We start from the raw sequence: 23,036 nt of genomic DNA, 5'->3' as shown, positions 1-23,036 counted from the left end.
CCAGCTCCACCTCAGCCCTCTGAATCTCAGGTTCCAGCTTGGTCCTCTAAGCCTGCAGCGTCGCCCTGGCTCTCCATCCATCCAGATCCGCTTTGGTCTCAAGCTTCCCTGACCTTGCCTTGTTACTCTGCTCCCTTTGTGCCACCCACCCACCTTGTTACAGGTTTCTTCTGTGATACTGTATATTAACATTTGTATTTGCCTGTACATCTTTCTCTAACAAAGCACATCCTCTACTGCAGATCTCAGATCAAAGTGAGTAAATGGTATGAGTTTGTGTGTGTTTGGGTATCTAAGTAGGGCATCAGGGCTATTCTGGCTATAAAAGGATGTACCAAAGCATCACAACACTGACTGCCAGTTTTATTTTGGACTCTAATTTTACACTTCAAAGGAGGGCCTAACTTCACAAACACCAAATAGTAATCTTAAGGATATCGTGACAACCTCAATGACATGAAAATGTGCCACACCACCTTATTAGCATTAAACAGTGTTGTCATTTTATAGAGTCCCGCAACATTAAGACAGAGTTTACTGCATACAAGGTTAATTTTTATATAACAAATATATAACTAACACTAAGCACACCAAACATAACATACTGTGATCCTGAAGTTTAGGCGAAATCAGCTTTCTAGTGTCTTTTCTAGGTTAATTACTTTGACCTGTCACAATTTTTAAATAATATTCCACATTCAATACAAGTTATATAATTCAAGCTCAATCGACATTTGTGGCATAATGTTGATTACCATAAATAATAGTTGACATATTCCATCTTTTCTTAAAAAAAAAAGCAATAATCAGGATTACAGTGAGTCACTTACAATGAAAAGTTTACACTTAAAAACGTTAAAGTCTCTGTATACACAAGTCAGGCATATGAGGTATCATTTGAAAGCATAGAATTGGAATTCAGAGATAACAATCATTTCACGTAAAATAAAATAAGTCAAAAACATTCAAAACATTTGCGTTGAAAATTAGCACCCCCTAGAGGTAATGGGATAGAAATATTTATATTAAATTAAAAGTCCTTCACTTAGCACATAAATGGACAGGTCATGAAGTATTAGCCATTTTTTACTTGTCTGTGAGCTTGCTTGGCTGAATATTCCAATGTTATATCTTAGATGTCAAGAACAAGATATGCCATCCAGAAGGAAAAGCATACAAAACAAATCATCAGGAAAAATGATATAAATCATCACAAAAGAGAGGATCTCAGCTTTCTAATGGCACTTAGATTGAGCTTCTAGTCCACTCAGAGGCCGATATGAGAACGGAGCTGAATGAAACAATGAGGTTGGAGCTTGAACTGAAAATTTGATGAGCACGTCAACGAAGGATGAGCACGTTTGTGTGGGCTAAAATGCATTAGAGAGCCACCTACATTTCAGATCTTTATATTGTGATGAATGTGATAGGGAAAAAAACTTTTTCTAGTGCTTGCTGCCATCTAGTGGAATAAAATGAGACTTTAAAGTGAAACAAGTGAGTGACAAAACCAGAATTACATGTTTACAAAGTTAGCAAAAAAATAAAAAGGATTAATAAAACATGCAATATTATTTATGAATAATTGGATCTTTCATTATTATTGTGGGGGGGTTCTCAGGAAAATTGTCCCCATTCACTATTTGTTGTATAGGCAATTTGTATTGAACCCAGAATATTCCTTAAATATTGATTATTTTACAAAAGCTATTCCAAGAAAAAATATCTATAATATATGGAGCTAAACTTGCATTAGAAAACATGTGACATTCCTTTAAAATTATGAACATTCCTAGAAGTTATGAGCTTGAGAAAATGTTTCTGATGTTTTTAACAATCACATATTCAGTAGTTTGTTGATGACACTTTATTACATTCCTTATCTCAATAACAATAAGAACATGTTTCTGAAATCACATGTTTACAAAACCAAAGTCGCCAAGTAGATCATGAGGTAGAACATTTCAAATGGGTTGGTGCTACACAAACTTCAAATATTCACAGCTGACAGAAAAGATGAAACGATTGTGAGAAGCAAATTGCATAATTTATGTGCACATCAAATTATCTACAAATGAGACATTCTTAAGGTTGTCAAGTGGGCATTTGGCTTACAATGATTACAATCAGTATCACTAATGGACCTGATGTTTTTTATTACAAACAATCCAGTCAGTTGATACTGGCAATGCATGTAAACCATATATTTGTTATGCTATCTTTTGTTTACATTAGTTCATTTCTAATACAGCATCTATACATAGTATCAATGGAAGTGTGCAAAGGTGACTAATTCAAGGACTTGACCAATAGCTAAGCTTTCCAGATATTTAAATGATTAACACTCCAAGAAGCTTCTTCAATAAATACAAAAAACAAAAAAAAACAATCCCTCAAGAAAAAACATCATTTTTTTTCATGTTAAATAAATCACCCAAAACAGAAACTACAGGATCCTACACATTGGAAATCCTAGGTAGACTCTTTGTGCCATGGACATAAGAAAAATAAAATTGCAGGTTATCCGTGATTCATATGGCTCAAAGTGACCTTTCTGTAAAACTAGCCAAATCCAAAGTGACAAAAAGTTTGTCAAATATATTAATATCGGCATTTCTTAAAATGTAAACAAAGCTTTTTCTTTAAACATCCAACAAGTCCTAAACGCCACAAGATATCCCTGTTGAGATAATTAATCTTCTCAAACATGCTATAAAAGCTAACTAGCTAGCAAGCTAGCTGCTGTTTTGATGATTTGATTTCACATTTCCATTAAAATCGCCGTTCACTGCCTCTTTTGGCGTGGCGTTTTGGATTGTGAGTTCTTCAGGATTATTTCACTTGCGGCATTCACAGTGTGCAACTCCAAACATTCCCAGCTACTTCAAAATAAGGAATGTTTTGGCAAAATATGATGATTACACGAGGCTAACTGTAGAGACAATAACCTATCTTGAATGCTGAAAGCAGATCCAAAACAAACATCTCACCTGTTGCTGTTAGGAATGTGACGTTATATGCATAAGATCATCAGGCATGTCCCTCTTTAATAAAAATGTTTAAAAGTTTCAATAGCTTAGCCTACAGTGGCTTGCTAGTCTTAGCTAACCACCACGCTGGTCTGGTTTGAAGGTTTTAGAAGGGTTTTGGGCACTGGTATTCCAGTGATGTACATGTGCTATCAGGGAAACCACCTTGAGCAGTTTTAATATATTTTTTGACCAGCTAGCATTACAAAGAATAAAGAACATAGGCACACATTGGCTGTTATAGGTCAAAAATGAAAACAACCAGTAATTAAACTTTGTTGACCCAATGAAAATACTTGGATAACAGATTACTCACAGGAGCATGGATTCAGTGTTTTTGATTATATTTGGCAATATTTTTGGCAAGATAAAAGATTCTAGAGGATTTTAAGTCATTTCACCTTGACAATGCTAGATGGATTTAGTTCTAGTCGACCATGACCAGTGTATGCAAGAATGCACACCTAAGCAACACGTGCTGCTGTGCAACTGCACCTGTGCAAACTTATGTAGGTGAGATTCCGGCTTAAGGAGTTTAGAAGTTTTTGGTGTATGGCATCAGGAAATATATGAAATAGGCAATAGACATGAAATGAATAGCAGTAGTAAGTCTTGTCTTGAGAGAAAAAAACCCTGAGATTATACATGTGTCCAAAGAGGACATATAAGAACATTTACAATCAGTCAGACATCTCAAAATGTCCTTGAGTGTTAGGACATGCAAACATCATCAACAAAGTTCTCAAAGCTCTTCCAAAATGAGTCTTTGTCCTCAAAACATTATCAGAGGTAATGCTGAGTGGCGAGCCCATGGGAATGAACCTTTAGGAGGAATTCTCCTTATAGAAAAGCTATGTTCCAGTACAGTCTCAAGTCTTATTCTCCCTTGATGCTGGATAGCATTTTCTCCATGTTGTGGCCAAAAAGCTGAAATGGAGGTGTTATAGTTGTCAGTGTTCAGATATGGCGGCCGGTGAGGAAGTATAGGGGCCTGTCCTCACTGCAGTTGGCCGTCTGAAACTCGTCTCGCAGACGAAACTGCCACTCATCCTCCAGTTCCAAACGCACAATAGTTTGACGAAGAGAGCTGCGGTCTTGACAGATCACGCACAATGTGGCGCCTGCAAGATTGAGAGAAAGAAATGGTGAGTATACATCCTTGAATAAAACATGCTTACAATGTATTCTAACAGTGCCGGATCTAGGGGGGTTCTGGGGTGGACTTTCCCCTCGGAAATGATCCCTATATCCCCCAAGTGTAAGTGACTGAAAAGGTTGAATTGTATCACCATGGCGCCAAGCCTAACCCTAAAGCCCAAAGTATCCTTCATCTGTATACTTCTGTTTTATATCCAAGGAATTAAAACAGCCCACTATCCATGACAACAGAGGAAATTTGGTAGTGCATGATGCTCCAAAGGTCTCACCTTTCAGAAAGTTGAACTCCTTCAGGAGACTCGAAACTACAAATGAATCACACAGATAGAGCACCAGCCCACTGAAGACCACTTCCTGATGATCCACATTCACTGAGTGAGGCCGAGAGCTCACGTAACAAACCTCAATCTGTCATAACACAGAAAACACAATACATGAACACAACTTTTTGACAATTACACTAAGAAAGAGAATATGAAACTGCATCTTCAGTCACTAAATTCGTCTAAATTATTTTAAATTACCTATTTGAAAAGATTTTATCTATCTCAATGGTAAATATCTATGACCAATTACTGTGCCCAAAAATATTTAGTTTAATAAAGTAAAATAATGTAAGACTACTGTATGATGTTGAAAGCCTGAATTTTCTGTTACCTCTGGGCCAAGGTTGAGGTAGCTGTCAATGGACAGCACTGGATTGGCACTGTTACAGAGGGCCAGAGGAAAGAGTCGATGACTGCAGCTCTGCAGAAACTTCTCCAGCAAGAACTGAGCCGGTGCGGACAGAAGAGTTTGTTCACTGTCTGGAGCACAGACATACTGAGACGCACTGACATGCACTGGGGTCTCCATCCTCTGCAGAAAAAATAGGGAAAAAGAAAGGTTTTTAAACTCTGCTGAGTTGTGTGCTTCTAAAAATGGCAGCTTTTTTGGTTTATTAGGTGTATACATACAAGCACTCCCAGGAATGTGAAAAAAGCCCCACTGTATCCAATTTAGCCTATTGTAATTGCACATTACAAATTACAATTGTAATTAAAGTTGATGTATGTATGCACCACTTGTGACCTGAACGGAATTACAAAAATAAACATTGTTATCACGCCCCTTTGTCTGCCGTAGGTTGAACAAAGAGATGGTCCAACCCCCAACTCACGCCATTGGTTGAGTAAACATTCTTGTCTCTCTTGAGACTGGTCGCTCAAAACAAACTATGAATTAACCTATGGATGGCTTAGCTATAGTTGTCTCTGCACATTTAAGCTGAAGTATGTGATTTCAGCCCTATTGCCGCCAATGTAAGCGGATTTTTCAATTCTAGCGGGAAGACTAGCAGCTGTACATCATTGCACCATTAGCTGGGTAATTCCCAGCCAATCACATGTAAGCTGTTGCTTTATAAGTCTGCACACAATCTATCATATTGCGGTTTCAGTGTGCTAACACGCAACCTCCACCACCCCACCACCACCAGTTGAGTCTCGTCCTGCATGGGGGTAGGCTCCTCGCCCCTGCCTCCCTATATCCGGCAGAGGATATTATGGTTCCGAGTACAACTTCTTCGGACCGCCAGACGGGGCCTACCCCAAAGAGAGACATTACTTTTCTGTTTTATATTCATCAAATAAAAGTCATCTTAAATCTCACTCAAGTCTGCAAGTCTTCCTGATAGAACTGAACAGAATTGCAAAAATAAACTTTGTTTTCAGAACAGGTTTCTGAGTCAACCCTTGTCTGCCATTGGTCAAACAAAGAAATAGTCCTGCCCCCAACCCATGCCATTAGTTGAGTCTCTTGACACGGGTCGCTCAAAACCAACTTAATTTACTTATAAATTGCTTACTTATAGTTAGTTGTGTATGCATTTTAATGTGAGATAGGAGAAAGTAATTTAACAGAAAAAGGCAAATATTATGAATGTAAATGTTTTTTCTTATTTTTCTTTTTTTTTTACAAAATAAAAATATATTTCTTTAAAAGTACATACTTTTTTTTAAAGAGTGTAAACATCATCTTAAAATTTGCTGATCCAAATGACTAGTTCAGTAGCGCCTACTGGTGGATATATAATGCAATTACAGTCAGCATTAACTCAATGCTAATAAGCTAATGTTAGAGTTTTGATGGTCATTTGGAGGTAATATAAACAGGTTTAAAGTGTATGAAGTAACTGCATTCTGAATGGACATTATGGAGCTCACCATGAGTTTGGGTGTAATGAGGAAGTCTTTGTGTCCTCCAATGGGAATGTGTTTCTTCATGACGCTAAAGTGATTGAAACGACACAGCAGAAGACCACTGCTGTTTGCCCTCAGGTTAAAGTCCACTTCCTCACACGTGAACCTTCAAAAATACACAAAGAAGTACATTCAGACAGATAGATTTGGCTTGTTGCTATCATTGAAAACACACACACTGAATTGGCTGCAAAAGCCGAATACATTTTTGCCTGCATATGAATTTCTTTATAAAACTTCAAACTATATAAATTGTATTTGTTGGACTGGAGAGTGAAGGAAAAGTAGCCTACATAGGTCCAGAATACATGGGAACTCTTACAATACTGTTTAAAAAGCATCTTGTGTGGAACTTCATGAAGTTTAAAAAATAACCAGCATTGATCCTCACCGGTTGAGGTCATACTGGACGTTCTGGGTGAGGTCAACATTCAGCATGATGAGGTCATGGAGGTGACAGCGAGAGAAAGGAACTGAAGAAGCTTGAGAAGACAAACTACTGCTCCATTTCCGCAGGCCACACATGGCATACAGAGAGACCTTTGGAGTGGCCTCCATGTTCTGTAAGACGCTCTTCAGTGACACATTCATCTCCTCACTGAGACGGAAACAGAACGACATGGACATTAGACAACGACAACATTCCCATTAAACAATCCCTTGCCAAAAATCCAAGAGGAATGCTAATGGATTTTCACTTCTGAAAAGACCAGCCTTTTGGGGGAATTCTGCATCATAATTTGGAACCAATCATAAGTTTATTGGCCACGTCCAAACTAATATGTTTTCGTTTGAAATACCAGTATAGATTTAGCTACGTTTTAAGACTTTTAGAACGGATACAGTCTCTAGTCCTGCATACTTTGGAAAACTGTTTAGAATTCTTGTTTGATCCAATTAGGATACACAATTCCATTAGCATTCCTTTAGTATTTTCTTTGGCTTAACAAATCTGAGTATGTAGATCCATCCATCATTTCTTCTCTACCTGTTGCCCTCGGGTCCAGGCTGATGGGCATTCCACAGGACACATGAGTCATCCATCATGACGATGAAAGGCCAGATGTCCTGTCGTCTAATGCCCTGCTCCTCCTGTCTATTCCTCTCCAGCTCCAGGTTGTGGTAAGACAACTCTTTGATCATGAACCGAGCTGCTCCTGAAACACCATGAACACAACCAATCAAAAAAAGAATAAACTATTGGGATTTTTAAAGTCTGATAGAATAAGGCAAGATTATATTTGATCAATATGTGGTTATATTTTTAAGAAGCAACATTGATTATGAGCTGTTCTGTGCTTTTTGGGTAAGTTACTCAAAAAAGTAATCCACTACAAATGAAAATTATTCTCTAGAATTGTAATAAGATTACTTTACAGATTAATTCATTGAAAAAGTAACCACATTACCAAGTTATTTTTTAGAACAATTTTACGCTCAACAAATATATATATTTTTTTTAATATTTCCTCATTGTTCATTGTTATAAATGGTTCATTTAATAAGCAATAACAAACCCTTTATAACTCTGGTCAATACTCACCCACTCCTGAATTGTTGAACATAGCAGGCAGCACCAGCAGGATGTGGTTGGGCCAGTACTTCCTGTAAAGGGGCATTTCATACTGCTTGACCACCAATATGTGCAGGTGTTCGGCTCCTTCCATGGCATGGAAGATGTTGAGAAGGCCGTGCTCCTGTCGACCCGTGGTGGGGGTGAAGATGGGACTTTTCTGCATGCCAGTGTCCTGAGCAAAGCAAAAGAGATACAAAAATGAAGTCAATTATTGAATACTATAATGCAGTCCTTTTATAAGATAAAATCAATGGCACAGAAAACAGGTTGACTCAGCAACCACAAACCGTTTTCCATTGTTTTGAGGTCCAGATGCACCATATAATTAAAATTGATCCTGACTATGCATGCCTTTGAGTCTCACTGTGCGTACATCGTTCCACTTTGCTGATGCAATATGTTCAAGGCATAAGCTGCTTTTTAGTCAATTAAGCTAATTATAGATGTATTTAACCCTTGTGCGACCTTCTGGACATTTTTGTCTTTTTCATTTTTGCTTTTTCGATCATTTTGGCTGTGTTAATGCCTCAACATAAATTTTGCACCTAAAGGTGTGTGTTTTTGGGGGAATTTTGATATTTCAACCTCAGTTCTTATAAATCGTCTATAATACACAGTGTACACAACATAGTTACACTCAGAACCTTCAGCACAAAAATGTCTCCATTGAAACCCATTAAAACAGCAATATTTGATCCCAGTGCCATTAAAGCATAACCTTATGAATTTTATGATATTATACTTTCATTCCGGAGCCCTGGCTTCAAAATGTGAATTTTTTATATTTTCCACCAGATACTGGCATTTTTCTCATGTTTAGCCTATGGAGCAAATACATGCTTTTTTCCTATTTTCTGTTTTCTGTATTATAGAGCACTGCAGGCCATTTGAATAAATGATGCCACTACAATTGTGGGGGTGTGTTGGTATGGATGTCAGAGTGTGTTGTGTATGTGTGTATTGAGAAATGTGTGTGTGTGTATGTTAGTGAAAAACAACAGTGGCATTACATAAACAAATTGGCATTTAAAGGGTTAAAATCCTGAAAATGAATATTTGGTAATTATGATCAGGACTGATGTTGGTTAAAAAAAACAAAAACGAATTGAAAGTGGAAAATAATATTAATATATAATATTATTATGGCAGTTTTTTGACATGGACATTTTGGTCCTCTAAGGACCAGAGTAACTTTATTTTATTGACACTCAAGGAAATCTTTTGGAAATCTTTCATTGGTGGCTTTTACTGTTAAAGGGATAGTTCACCAAAAAAAGAAAATTCTTTCATTATTTTATTCACTGTCATGCCATCCCAGATGTGTGACTTTCTTTCTTCAGCTGAACACAAACGATGATTTTTTAGAAGAATATTTCAGCTCTGTAGTTCCATACAATGCAAGTGAATGGTGACCAAATATCTGAAGCTCCAAAAAGCACATTAAGGCAGCATAAAAGTAATCCATAAGACTCTAGTGGTTAAATCTATATATTCAGAAGTGATATGACAGGTGTAGGTGAGAAACAGCTCAATATTTAAGTACTTTTTTACTCTAAATATCCACTTCTTCTTTTGCTTTTGACGGGTTTTTTTTCTTAATATAGCCAACTACTGGGCACGGAGGATAGTTTATAGTAAAAAGGACTTGTATATTGATCTGTTTCTCACCCGCTCCTATCATATCACTTCTGAAGATTTGGATTTAACCCCTGGAGTCACATGTATTACTTTTATTCTGCCTTTATGTCCTTTTTGAAGCTTCAAAGTTCTGGCCACCATTCACTTGCATTTGGACCTCAGAGCTGAAATATTCTTCTAAAAAACTTTTTGCTCAGCAGAAGAAAGAAAGTCATACACATCTGGGATGGCATGAGGGTGAGTAAACGATGAGAGAATTAAAATGTTTGGGTGAACTATCCCTTTAACTGGCAATCAACTACAGTATATCTGTTTCAAGTTTGCAGCTTCTTTTCTAATTGTGATTTAGTTCTTAACAGACTCTTTTAGACTCTTGTTATTTTGTTCTGCCCCTCTATAATAAGTTCAGTACACGGATGGACTGCTCACCTTGTCAGAGAGCAGAGGGAGACACATGCTCTTCAGGTGACTGCCCTGCTGACTGAAAATAAAGTGATGCTCTTTGGCTTTAGGAATGATAAAGTGCAGCTGGACTTCTTCTCCCAGCATGGATGAGCAGAACGTGAAGGCATGGAAGGTGCAATCGGACAGCTACACACAGAAACACAAAAACATAAACAATAAAAAACAATATAACTTTCCATCCTCCATACATACCTTTTGATTGCATTATTTGCATTACAATACTATGCACATATTGAAATATAAACATTTATAAAGTCATGGAAGGATGTTCCATATTTAAGTACATTGCCAGGAATAACATACTATACTAAACTATAATATATCATATATAAGTGATATATATTCGCAAATGTGCTCACCTGTGTGGCAGGAGTTGGCTCGATGTAGTGGTGACACTGCTCACAGTGGTGAAACGCATTGTGCGCCGCAAACATGCTAAGTCTGACTGACACAGTGTTTCTCTTCGGTTGTTCTCCATCTGCCTCCAGTCTCTCTATTTTCACTCCTGTGTTTAAGGTATAGATATATTTTTTTCAACAGTGATATTCATTTACAAATAGGACTTTGCTCAAATATTCAGGTTTTGATACAAGAGGAGCAGACTGATACCGTTAAGTGTCTTTGGAATCCGGTCTGTATGCACTGGACTTGCATGTCTGAACTTTTGGTCATGGGGGTAAAGGTCAAATCGCAGTTTACGGATGTCCTCCACGTCAGGCCACTGTAGTAAACTGGCAGGTTGAACCTTTGATTTGTCTGGCACATCTAAAGGAGAAAATTGAAGATCATTAATCAAATTTCACGGTAGAAAGACAGTAACAGTGGCAAGAAAAAGTATGTGAACCCTGGTTTTCTGCATTAATTGGTCATTGGTCACATCTTCATCAAAGTCACAAGTATGAACAAACACAATGTGATTAAAGTAACAACACACAAACAATTATAATCTCTCATGTACTTATTGAACACATCCCATTAAACATTCACAGTGATCTGGAAAAAGTATGTGAACCCTTGGATTTAATAACTGGTCAAAGGTCAATTTCTGGTAGCTGAGGATTCGACCTGCACAACGTTCAGAAGGAATTTTGGACTATCCTTCCGTACAGAACTGTTTCAGCTCAGCCATATTCTTAGGATCTCTGGTGTGAACGGCTCTCTTAAGGTCATCCCACAGCATCTCTATTAGGTTAAGGTCTGGGCTCTGACTGGGCAACTCCAAAAGGTGGATTTTCTTTTTTGAAGCTTCTGTAGTGGATTTACTTCGATGCTTAGGGTCATTGTCCTGCTGCATCACCCAACTTCTACTGAGCTTCAGCTGGTGCACAACCACCCTGACTTTATCCTGTAGGACATCTTGATAAACTTGGGAATTAATTTGTCCCTCAATGATGGCAAGCGGTACAGACTCTGAAGCAGCACAAGAGCCCCAATTCATGATGCTCCTTCCCCCATACTTCACCATTGGGACGATGTATTCGTGTTGGTCTGTGGTGCCCTTTTTACACCATTCGTAGTGCTGCTTGTTCTTCCCAAACAACTCAACCTTAGTTTCATAAGTCCACAAAACATTTTCCCAGTAGTGTTGTGGAGTGATTACGTGGTCTTTGGCCAATTTCAGGAGCGCAGCAATGTTTTAATTGGAAAGCAGTGGCTTCCTTCGTGGTGTCCTGCCATGAACACCACACCTGTTTAATGTTTTCCATATAGCAGGCTCATGAATAGAGATGTCAACCAGTCCCAATGATTCCTTCAAGTCTTTAGCTGTCACTCTAGGGTTCTTTTTACCTCATTGAGCATTCTGCAATGTGCCCTTTGAGTCCCCTTGGCTGGACGGCCACTTCTAGGGCGAGTAGCCACAGTACTAAATCATCTCCATTTTTAGACAGTTTGTCTAACTGTGGACAGATAACTTTGTAACCCTTTCCAGCTTTATGCAAAGCAACAATTCTTGATCATAGTTCTTCTGAGATCTCTTTTTTGCAAGGCATGGTCCACATCAGCAGATGCTTCATGTGAATAGTAAACTCAAAACGTTTGAGTGCTTTTTATAAGTGAAAGTAGCTCTAACCCACACCTCCAATCTAGTTTCATTAATTGGATGCCAGGTTTTTCAAACCATGACTCTAATATGCTTTTGTTGATGTCATGAGCCTAGGGGTTCACATATATTTTTCAACCAACACAGTGAATGTGTGAATGATGCATCCGATATTTACAAGAAGGATACAATCATTTGTGAGTTATTAGATAAAACTGATTGTGTTTGATCAGTATTATAACTTAGATGAAGATCAAACCACATTTTAAGACATAAATCTAGATAATTCAAAAGGGTGCACATACAATTTCAATAAGTTGCCTTTTCAAATAAAGAAAGCAATGAAATCATGTAAACGGTTTTATAAACAAAACAGAGTTGTAATTGGTACAATAGTGTGGCTAATGAGAAGAAATAGAAAGCAGCTTCCTCACCCTCCTCCAGCTCTTCTTCATCATACACATCCACCTCCAGAAGGCGAATCAGCATACGGAACAGAATCCGCAGAAACTGCAAGTACGCGCCTGTTTTTCCCACCTATAACAGAGCAAAGATGGAGGATGACACTCTGAATGATTAACAAAGAACAAGCATGGGTAGAATTAACAGAACACAGCAGATTTGAGAAGCGAAGAGAAGATTTCCCCCTTACACAAAGCTATTGACTTTATGACTTCAGAAGACTTGGAATAAAAAAAAAACCGCCCTGGTCACTATATGTGTTCGTTGTATTGAAAAGAACAGCACAGGCAACCTTTTAAACTTTTGTGTTTGTAACTATTACTCACCTGCGGTGGTCCACTCAACAGCAGTCTTCTGGGATGTGGCACGGGTGGCCCTTCGTAATCGGCGTGGTGGTGCCTGGCTGTGGTCCACTGCCGATAGTACATAGACTGCTCTGCTCCTCCTAGGCTATGGGGAACAGGCGATCTGAGAGGACTGCTCCAGGCCACATCAGCATGGGGCAGCAGGGATGCCGAGTTGGGCTGACCCAGCGTCTCAGGGGCAAGCAGGGTGTACGCCGCCCGGGACAGCACCGCTGTCCTGGGGAAGACTTGAGTCCTGCTCCCTTCTCGTGGAGCCTGCGTGGACTGACTCGGTCTCTGAGCTGCCGGAGACGATGAGGAGGAAGAGGCCGAGGAGGCAGAGGAGAAAGAGGCCGTGGCGGATGAGGAGGGTGCCTGGGAGTCGCACTCTTGTTTGACGCGATAAGGAGAGTCTATTAAAGCTCTATTGCTACTGGCAGGGTCACCATGGGAGGAGGGTTTGTCAAGTATGCTTGAAGAACTGACACCGTTTTCAGTGGTAGAACCTGAAAGAGAAAGACAAACAGAATAGACTAAAGTCAAAGAATAAAATATCCTGCTAATGTCAATGACCATACTAAATTGTACTATGAGTCACAAATCTGGTATTTTCATTGTCACTCACCACCAGAGGTTCTGGTAGCAGCACTGGCATTGCTGGGTGGTCTCTCCAGCTCCATCTGGAGTTCATCATGTTCTGTTGCTTCTCCTGAGCTTCTCTCATCCTCTCTATGTCTCTCCTCTCTGCCTGCTGCAGTTTTCATCTCAGGTATAACACTGCGTGTGACGTACGAGCAAGCCAGACCCAGCTCCTGCTCCAGGGCTGTTCGTGTCAGATAGCTGGAGTCTATCAGCCGCAGGTCACAGTACTTCAGAGACCTGAACAAATGATGAACAAACACCACTGATTCAGTGATCATCATGTAGTGTTATAAAGCACAATATAACGGACGCTATAAGTTAGAAAAAGTTATTCTGTCATTCTCCTTTATATTACATATTAAACTGTCAAAAACTGTTGTTGTTGTTGTATCTTGCATTGTAAGACAATATTAGCAACCACAAGGTGGCGCCCTTTTCTTTCAGAATAAAGCTGACACACTGCTAACCTTCAAAGTATTATGTTCAATATACATTTTATACTACTTAACTAATAATTGAATGATTGATTTGCACCTGGACCTAAAGGCTAAGTTTATCAAAACAACATATAACCATCATGCATTACCTTGGGAAAGTCTCTCCTAGAGGGTCTTTTCCAGTGAGGATGACAATGCATGGAAGTCCTTCCAGATCTTCATATGTGTGAGGGACCCATTCTTCATTTTTACAGCCCCGCCAAGCCTAAAATATGCACAGATAGTGGTGTTCAATATTTGCTAAATGTAAAAAAAATGCTTGTTCATTCCTATAAAGATGGTATGTTATATCAATGTTAATATTCAAAGTTTAGGAACATTATTTAAAGAATTAGGGACGAGAGAGAATAGGTTTAAAAGGTGTTAATAATCAGCATTTCTGCCTTCATTTCTAGCAAAATATCGGAATATCCTCAAAACAAGATTTACTTGAAATGCAAATTTGTAAATACGATTTTTATAGACTTGTTTTCATAGATATCTTGAATTAAATTAATTTTCTTTTAGCATACTGAAATATAACTTTTTCTTGTTTTATACAAAAATCAAACAAAATACGTAAAGAGGTTTATGCTTAAAAAAAATTGCCAATGGGGAAAGAAAAATACATTTGATTCAAGATGCTGGAAAACAAGACACTAATACTGATTAAGAAAATTATTATCATTTATGCAGCGAGTTGTTCTTACTCGCAGACGGGCACAGAAGTGCACAGGCAGGTTGATCTCCGCAACAGGGCTGCCTAGCAGCACAGCGAAGCGATACTGCAAACCCAATTTGTCCCGGGCCTCTTCCAACCGTTCCTGTGCCAGACGTGCAAGCTGCAGTGAGGGCACACGCACCAGCAGCATGTGCCCGCACCCATGTCTGCTGCGACCAGGCACACTCAGCAGATCCTCCACCATGGCGAGGGTCTGAGGCGTCACGTGGTCCCTCAGTGAGGGAGCGGCGGTGAGGGCCATTAGTGCCTCTGTGTACTGCTGGATGAGCAGATAGCTGCGGATCACCATACTGTGCAAGTGTGGGTGCCTGGAATTAAGGAAGAGTCATTTACTTAATGATGAAGTGTGCAATTTCTGCAGCACTTTGAAAGTTCTGGAGAAAATCAACCTACAAATGGTTTACTTATAGCATCATTAAGTCCAGTTCAGTTTACAGCTTATTCAGATCTCAAGTTTTTAATTATAAGAGTATTTTCAGCATGCAGAGCATTTTTGGACTGACCTCTCTAGAAGCGTTTTGACCATCCGCTCAAAGGCATCATCACATCGAAGGATTGGACTCGCCACCCCCCATTGAAGTGACCTGCTGTAGTCTTTCAGCCCAAAGTAGACCAGATCCTTAGGTAATGCTTCACCCTGCTAAGTTACATGCATTAAACACAATTTAAAAAATTTTAATAGTGGAACAATCACAATGCTGCACTTTGTTTTGTTTTACATAGTTATTTATCTTGTATGATGTGTCTATAACAACATGATCACTCTTGAAATCGACATGTTGCTTTTTGAATGTTCCCGTACCTTGAAATCGACCCCATTCTGCCGAATTACTGATTTTTGCATCAGTTCAAACATTGTTCAACTTTCCCTCTGGACCTATAGTGTTGTCTGAGCCACCTCAGAGACACAGGCTCTGGTCCCAGGGAAACCAGGAAGTATTGTGAGCGCAATACGGAGGTTGAATTTTTGTTCAAAAATGATAGTTTTACTTCACTAATGGTTAGGTTTATGTATGGGTTTGGGTTTGTGTGTAGAGTTAATAAATATGAATTCTGGTTGACTGTGTTAGATAATTTACACACAAAAAAACCTCACTTTTGGCGGACACTTCACCCGGAAACTAGAGCTCACACGTGCACATATGTTAAACAACACTTCCAGCTTCAACCACTGGGAGGCAGTGGTTGAAATTTTGGTAAGCATAGACCGATTTCAGCAGAAATTGTTGCCAAATTCACAGTGTGATCTTGTTATAAAGACATCTAGGTCATTGCAGAATATATCTTACACACAACATTATTCATGGTCATTTAAACCAACCAGCAAAGTCATAAGAATTGTGATTGCACTGTGAGTTGCCTCACTGATGGATGAATGTGGTTGCTGGGGAAAGGATTTTATAGCAGCATTGTAATTAGCTGACAAACATCCTGGAACACAATCTGCACCACAAAGCACAGAATGTGCTGGAAAGCTCAGCATCCAGACTGAAAAAAGGCAAACTTATTAGGCTGTGCAGTCCTAAAAGTACCCAGACACTTACTCGAAACACAATGCAAAACAAATATCAAGCGAATACGTTTATTTCTGCCCGTGTATGACTATGTTTCAATATACATACAATATAATATTTTATATACACTTTCTGCTTACAATGCTTGTCACCTCATCTAGCTTATTAAGTCTGATTTCTCCTCCATAAATTCCATCAAAGATCTTGTTGTGGGTGAGTGACACTCACCAGGATCTCAGTGTTGGGCCAGTGTACTTCATTCTGGGAGCTGATGCGTGACTGATGGCTCTGTAGTGTGAAGGGAAAGCAGCTGACCTGCAGTACCAGCAGGTTTATGGCTTCCAGAACCTCTGGACAGTTCACCACCCGGTCGGCCAATCCCTGCAGCTCCCCGTGACAAACTGAACCTGACAGAGCACTGACGGAGAGAGAGTGAGTGAGTGAGACAAAAAAAAGAAATTGAGAAGACTGATGTTTCTGACAGATCCTATTGCAAAAACCCTACAAGAATTACAAATTAAATGAGCTTCATAGATGTTTACCCTTCAGTAAGCAAAGGTAATAAGGGTAAGGTAGTGCAGATGTTGTTGTTAGCTTGTTAACTATTTATGAATGCCTTGGATGAATGCCTTTTAAGTATTTAAATATGAAGTGTGTAGTTTACACATTAAATAATGATTGAACTCCCTGAATTATTTTTGGTCTTGGCAGACTAGATCTGCACAATTAGACACATAAAATCACCATACAGCAGATCTAGACAGGTGTTACTGGGGAGGAGGAGGGTTTCGACTTATCTTTTCAGCTAACATCACAGAGCCCTCTTATTTTTTAACTCCTACCCTCTCACCACCTACTATAAAAAACACTTTTTCACAATCCAATCAAAAACAATAAAAGTCCCATCCTTTATTTTTAATTTTTTTACAAAAATATCCAGTTTTACTTGGAAATCAATAACACAATAGAAGTAAAGTGAGTGGTGAACAACGGTTTCGTGTTGACATTTGTCAAAGTGTGTATTTCTCAAGCAAATGACTCACTCCACCTTAAAGTAAATGTAACAAATGTTGTGTAAAGCACAGACACGTACATTTAATCTATATTAACCACGTCATTGTGTGTCTTACCTGGTCAGGTCGACATGAGAGTTGTCGTGAATGAGGACAAAGAGTGTATAAGGGTTCTGCTTGACCTTCCTCATGAAAGCCTCCATTTTTGTGTGGACCTCCGCATCCAGACGCACTACATACTTGTCGGATTTCTGTAGGGCAAATGATGCATCCTCTATCCCTAGATCTAGCAGGACACCTATCAAATACATGAAGACAAAGGACAAGCTCTTATCTACAAGCTATGAGTTTTAGAAAACGGCATTCTCAACTGATTTGATCCACCGGTTAAATCAACGGGCTTGCGGTCTATACCACTGTGGCATACCTGATTGTCGTATCCGCTGCATCGTTTGGTGAGCCAGTACATGAGATGGCGGTACCAAAATCAGGAAGTCTACCTTGCAAAAGCGGCCCAGATCCAAACTCTGGCTGCCTGAGTCGGCAATAGCACACACCTGTGACAGGAGACTGCGTGCCACACTTAGTTGTGGAGGGTGTATTTGAAAACTGTCACTCAACAGCTCTGCAACACACATATATACACAGATTGGAATTATTTGAGTCAATCCAGTGGAAAGATTTGAGTGTTGAGTTTGAGTCCAGATGGAAACTCATGAGTTGTATCATGCCAATAAAGACCTTTACATTTACATTTACATTTATGCATTTGGCAGACGCTTTTATCCAAAGCGACATACAGTGCACTTATTACAGGGACAATCCCCCCGGAGCAACCTGGAGTTAAGTGCCTTGCTCAAGGGCCCAACAGTGGCATCTTGGTGGTTACTGGTCAGTAACCCTGAGCCTCAACCACTGAGCCACCACTGCTCCTACCTTTGAATCAGGGAAACAAAATGAACGATTTAGGAGACAAAGGAAGCTTACCTGGCCCTGATTCTGGAATCATGGCTGCTGCCTCTTGGGAGTGGATGTATTCAGTGAGATGTCCCTGGAAAGGCTGAACCACGCGGTCTTTGCGTTTACGTTGATACCGAACCAGCTGTTTGTTCAAGTTGTCCCCTATAGCATCATAATCAATTACAAATTTAATGCAGAGGACAATTGATTCGATCAATTTCAACATTTTCTGCAAAACTGTGCACTTATTCTACATGAATGAACAGGAAATACAGTTTACAACAGTATTTTGTCTGGATCAATTTGTACCTAAACTGAGCCCAACAATACATTCCCAATAAAAAGTGGGGACTCACCTAATGAGGTGCTTTGGAAGTGTGAAGCAAGCACGCTAACTTTCCCTGTGATGAGCTCGTAGCTGATCTCCTTCAGAAACTCGTTCGTTGTGAGCATGCTTTCCGCAAGAGCTCGAGACTGATATTTACCTGAGAAAAACAACAACACAGGTTTATATATCGGAGAATGGCATTATTGAGAGAATGCTATTCAAGTTTATTAGAGCTGTCAGAATTAACGTATGTGATTTATTTGAAAAGTTTAACACGTAAAATTTTCAGAGGGTAGCAGTCCTTACCCAGCACCAGCACACAGAACTCATTAGCCCCACTTTTCGAGGTGCAGATAATGAGCACATAGTTTGGCAAACACTGCTGCTGCTGCAGAGGTGTTTCACTCAGTGAGTGCAGTGACTCTGAGATGCCCTCTCCTAGAGAGCCGTGTATGACCACCACCTGAACACTGCCCCCCGACACACTGGCCTCCATACGAGCTAACCACGGCAACTGGGCTGGGGACACAGAAGGTCCGGTCGGCCCACACAGCATTGCCTTCAGAACGATCTGCTCAAACTCTTCGCGCAATGGGATCTGCTCCGTGCCTGCATTAAACCCAGACAAAAGAGCAAAGAAAAAAATCAGAAGCGCTTTATACCGTAGACTGGTAACTATAGAAAATTATGAACTAACATTGAGGACTCTTTATTCTAAGTGATTTTACATCGCATAATACTTCTATTCTGAAATAATAACATTACAATCGTTATACGACTAGACTAGTACGCATCTAGAGTACGCAATACTTTACTAGTTTGCAAAGTATGTTAGTGGTGGTGGATTGAAACCTGTCTAAATTTGTGTTCTTTACCAAGTCGTGCGAGGTATTGCAGTGTGAGCAGTATCATGGTCTCTGTAGTGAGTAACTGGCTGGCTGACATGCCCAGACTGGTGAGGGTCTTTTCATTCAGCTCTCTGCCATTATAGCAGCTGACCAGCAAGGGGCTCACCACCAGATCACCCACATTGCCAAAGAAGTACGGTAAAGTGCCTTGACCTGAAGAGGAAATTCAAACAACATGGCTCTGTTGAGTTCACACACATGCAAACCCTTATTAGGGTAAAAGATGGATGCCTCAAGTGCTTTGTTTATATCTTGTGATGTAGTGAGCTCATTTTTGTAAGCTAACAATAATGTATAAAAATGATTTTTACCCTTTCAGCAACATTTCTATTATGTATGTAGCACTAAAGTTATAATGCATGTATTATAACTACTTGCTTCCTAGGCTACAAGCTACTCATAATTTAAAGTAGTTTAACTACGGTCAAGCTACTCTTTTCAAAAAGTAGTTTGCTACACTACCAAAAAGTTAGTTAAGGTGGCATTAAACGGTTAGGGTGACAACATTAAAGGTGCCCAAAGTAAATATTTTAAGTATGTTGATGTGGCTTAAATTGGCATACATTGACACCTAGTGGCTTGGATGCTGCATCATTCATACACAGTCGTTTTAAAGGGGTCATATAATGCCATTTTTGTACAAGTTAATATGAATCTTTAGGGTCTAAATGAAAACTTTGTAATATACTTTTATAAAAAATTCTCATTAGTATTTTAAGAAAACACTCAATTTACCTGCTCAAAATCAGCTCTGTTTTCAGCATGCCGTTTCAGTGCATATGACTTTAAATGATAATGAGCTTTGGTCACCCCGCTCCTCCGTACACAGTTTTTAATAACACAATAACCATAACGCGTTGTTCATTATAAACGTGGGATTATGAATTATATTGAGAACGTCGTAACGTTATGGAAAGCATGCTGTAATGTACCCTGAGTGTAAACATTAACCACATTCATTGTGAAGCGTGCAAGCGATTTGCAAAGATTAATATAAAGGTTAATAAAACGTTACACTTACTTCTTCTGGAGGTGCAGAGGGAATATAAATAGTTGGTACCGAATCTTTTTTCAGCAGCAGATTCTTAGCAAAACCAGCTTTATACTGACCCTCGTTTATAAAGCAGTCTGGTGAAAAATGATTCGCGCAAACATGAACGCATTGACGTTGCTCGTGGGGAATATTCCCATCGTAAACAAAACTCAGCCACTGCGTCTTCAGCGGTTCAGATTTAGGAACATCAAAATGACTGCTGTGTTCTTTATTACACCGAAGAACAGAACACCACAAATCGCTTAGGCGCCATTCTGCTCCAGTGTATCAACAATGATGACGGACTATGATTGACAGCTCACTCACGAGCGAGGGCGGGTCTGTGTTGAAACACTGCTGTCAATCAACAATCCTGGGAGGGGCGTCCGACCGTGTGACGTCACACGGTCGAACGGCTCGATTTGAGGCAGGGGAAAATATATAAGGAGATTAAAACAAAAACACTGGATGGATTTTTATCATAATAGGATGGTTGTGTACAGGCACAGCCAACACACATTTCAGTACAATCAACTTGAAAAAGTGCATGTACCAATATATGACCCCTTTAAGTTAACACTGCCATTGTAGAAATTCACTATGCACATTTCAAAAATAATAATTTTAATCTATAAATGAATGTGTCCAATAACAGTGCCATTACTGAGAGTGAGTAGTATTCAGCTGGTCATGTGATCCAAACATGGCTGCCCCCATAAGGCGCTACATGTAGAATAAAAGAGCTTTTATAAGGTTACTGATATGATTGAACTCTTCATCTGACATGAGTGGCTATATTTTACCCAAATGCTTTACAATATATATATATATATATTTTTTATAAGTAAAACTTTTTAAATGAAGAAAATATTTGAAAAAAATGACTTTAGTTAGTTACACCCCAAAACTGGTGGGTCCACATTGAAAATTCGGGATTTAAAATCTAATTTAAACCTGGAAAAAACTATGTTTTAGAATTTTGAAAAATGTAAAACAAAGCAACATTCATACATAGTGAATGAAAACAAATGTAAGATTCTGTACTATTTCTAGGTCACTACTCAAATATAAATGTGTAACAGTGTCTATGTTCACTTTGTACAACTCTGTACACTCTGTTTTTTATTGCTTCCACTAAAACACACAAGATGCTCTTTGGAACATTTTCTAATCATGCTGGGGTGCGGTTACCGAACAACTATGGGTGGTTTCACATATAGTCCCTTTTAAATGAACTAAACACAGATCAGTTAAAGTGGGTGCTTTTGGTGTTCACGATATAAGTGGACTTAAAAGAGGGCCGAGATTCTATATCAGGGGTCCCCAAACTACGGCCTGCGGGCCGAATACGGCCCGCCCCCACATTTGGACCGGCCCTCTGAACAATGCCATGCAGAGAAATATTTTTACAATTTAATTTTAAATATGTTTTAATCATATCATATTTGTATTTGATAATACATATTGGCTTTCAAAATAAAATTTCCCATAGTTATAATTATTAAATTCGCCCGGATTAACGTTCCATCGTGATCGAGCGGGTACACGCGATCCAGCAAGAAAATTTTAAGTGACAACAAAATGGCCAAATGGTTGGGAAAGAGAAAAGTTGATTCAGAATGCAGGGTATTTAACCAAAAGTGGACAAGTGATTATTTTTTTGTTCAATGCAAAGAAATGGCTGTTTCCCTCATCTATCAAGAAACAGTGTCCGTGTTCAAAGAATACAATCTGTGCCGACACTATGAAACCCGCCACAGAGACAAGTAGGCTATGCGAGTTTACAAGGCCAAATGAGAGCAGACAAAGTGTCGAAGCTAAAAAGTGGACTATCTGCTCAGCAAAATACGTTTGTACGGCAAACCCAGTTGAACCAGTCATCCATTCGAGCTAGCTTTCAGGTAGCTAAACTGATTGCAACCTGCGGTAGGCCATTCAGTGATGGTGAGTTCGTAAAGAAATGTATGAATGCTGTTGCGGAGGAGGTGTGCCTCGATAAGAAAGACGTCTTAAATGCGGTGAGTCTGTCCGCAAGTACAATCACCAGATGAATTGAAGAAATGGGGTATAATGACGTGCAGAATATGCCCAGCTGAAGGAAAAAGTGAAAGAATTAGATTTTTTTGCATTAGCGCTGGATGAAAGTAATGACGTGCAGGACACGGCACAGCTGCTCATTTTTCTTTGCGGAGTTAGCTCAAACTTTGAAGTGTCCGAGGAGCTGGCAGCCCTAAAAAGTCTCAAAGGTACTACGACAGGGGAGGATATTTTTGGTAAAGTGTGCCAAACGATAGAAGAGTTGGATCTAGACTGGTCTAAGCTGGCCAGCATCACGACTGACGGAGCTCCTAGTATGGTTGGCGTCAAGGGGACTGATAGGACGCATGAATAGAGAAATGGAGGAAAGAGGTCTCATGCCCCTTTACAAGTACACTGCCTAATTCACCAGCAAGCACTGTGCTGCAAA

At 39.4% G+C, this 23,036-nt stretch overlaps 1 protein-coding gene across 4 annotated transcripts in view; it reads right to left on the bottom strand.

Moving 5' to 3' along the window:
* Positions 1-1,831: 1,831 nt before the first annotated feature.
* greb1l (GREB1 like retinoic acid receptor coactivator) overlaps positions 1,832-23,036 on the bottom strand; it is an 80,718-nt gene continuing 59,513 nt past the window's right edge. For 3 of the 4 annotated variants that reach the window (XM_052134446.1, XM_052134448.1, XM_052134447.1), the window contains 23 exons: positions 19,504-19,689; positions 18,935-19,237; positions 18,657-18,785; positions 18,328-18,462; positions 17,768-17,965; positions 17,458-17,638; positions 16,556-16,745; positions 15,317-15,453; positions 14,782-15,121; positions 14,182-14,297; positions 13,579-13,832; positions 12,936-13,459; positions 12,582-12,684; positions 10,716-10,871; positions 10,466-10,611; positions 10,071-10,232; positions 7,971-8,175; positions 7,416-7,584; positions 6,819-7,025; positions 6,392-6,533; positions 4,845-5,045; positions 4,457-4,595; positions 1,832-4,150 (listed from right to left, as the gene is read on the bottom strand). In XM_052134446.1, coding sequence (XP_051990406.1) covers positions 3,987-4,150; positions 4,457-4,595; positions 4,845-5,045; positions 6,392-6,533; positions 6,819-7,025; positions 7,416-7,584; positions 7,971-8,175; positions 10,071-10,232; positions 10,466-10,611; positions 10,716-10,871; positions 12,582-12,684; positions 12,936-13,459; positions 13,579-13,832; positions 14,182-14,297; positions 14,782-15,121; positions 15,317-15,453; positions 16,556-16,745; positions 17,458-17,638; positions 17,768-17,965; positions 18,328-18,462; positions 18,657-18,785; positions 18,935-19,237; positions 19,504-19,689 — 4,487 coding nt within the window. In that variant the 3' untranslated portion in view covers positions 1,832-3,986. The remainder of the gene's footprint in view (positions 4,151-4,456; positions 4,596-4,844; positions 5,046-6,391; positions 6,534-6,818; positions 7,026-7,415; positions 7,585-7,970; positions 8,176-10,070; positions 10,233-10,465; positions 10,612-10,715; positions 10,872-12,581; positions 12,685-12,935; positions 13,460-13,578; positions 13,833-14,181; positions 14,298-14,781; positions 15,122-15,316; positions 15,454-16,555; positions 16,746-17,457; positions 17,639-17,767; positions 17,966-18,327; positions 18,463-18,656; positions 18,786-18,934; positions 19,238-19,503; positions 19,690-23,036) is intronic. The other variant, XM_052134449.1, reaches the window with a different exon arrangement.

This window comes from Xyrauchen texanus, chromosome 9, assembly GCF_025860055.1.
Source record: "Xyrauchen texanus isolate HMW12.3.18 chromosome 9, RBS_HiC_50CHRs, whole genome shotgun sequence".
Taxonomy (NCBI): Eukaryota; Metazoa; Chordata; class Actinopteri; order Cypriniformes; family Catostomidae; genus Xyrauchen; species Xyrauchen texanus.
This window is presented reverse-complemented; position numbering and strand designations above follow the sequence as displayed.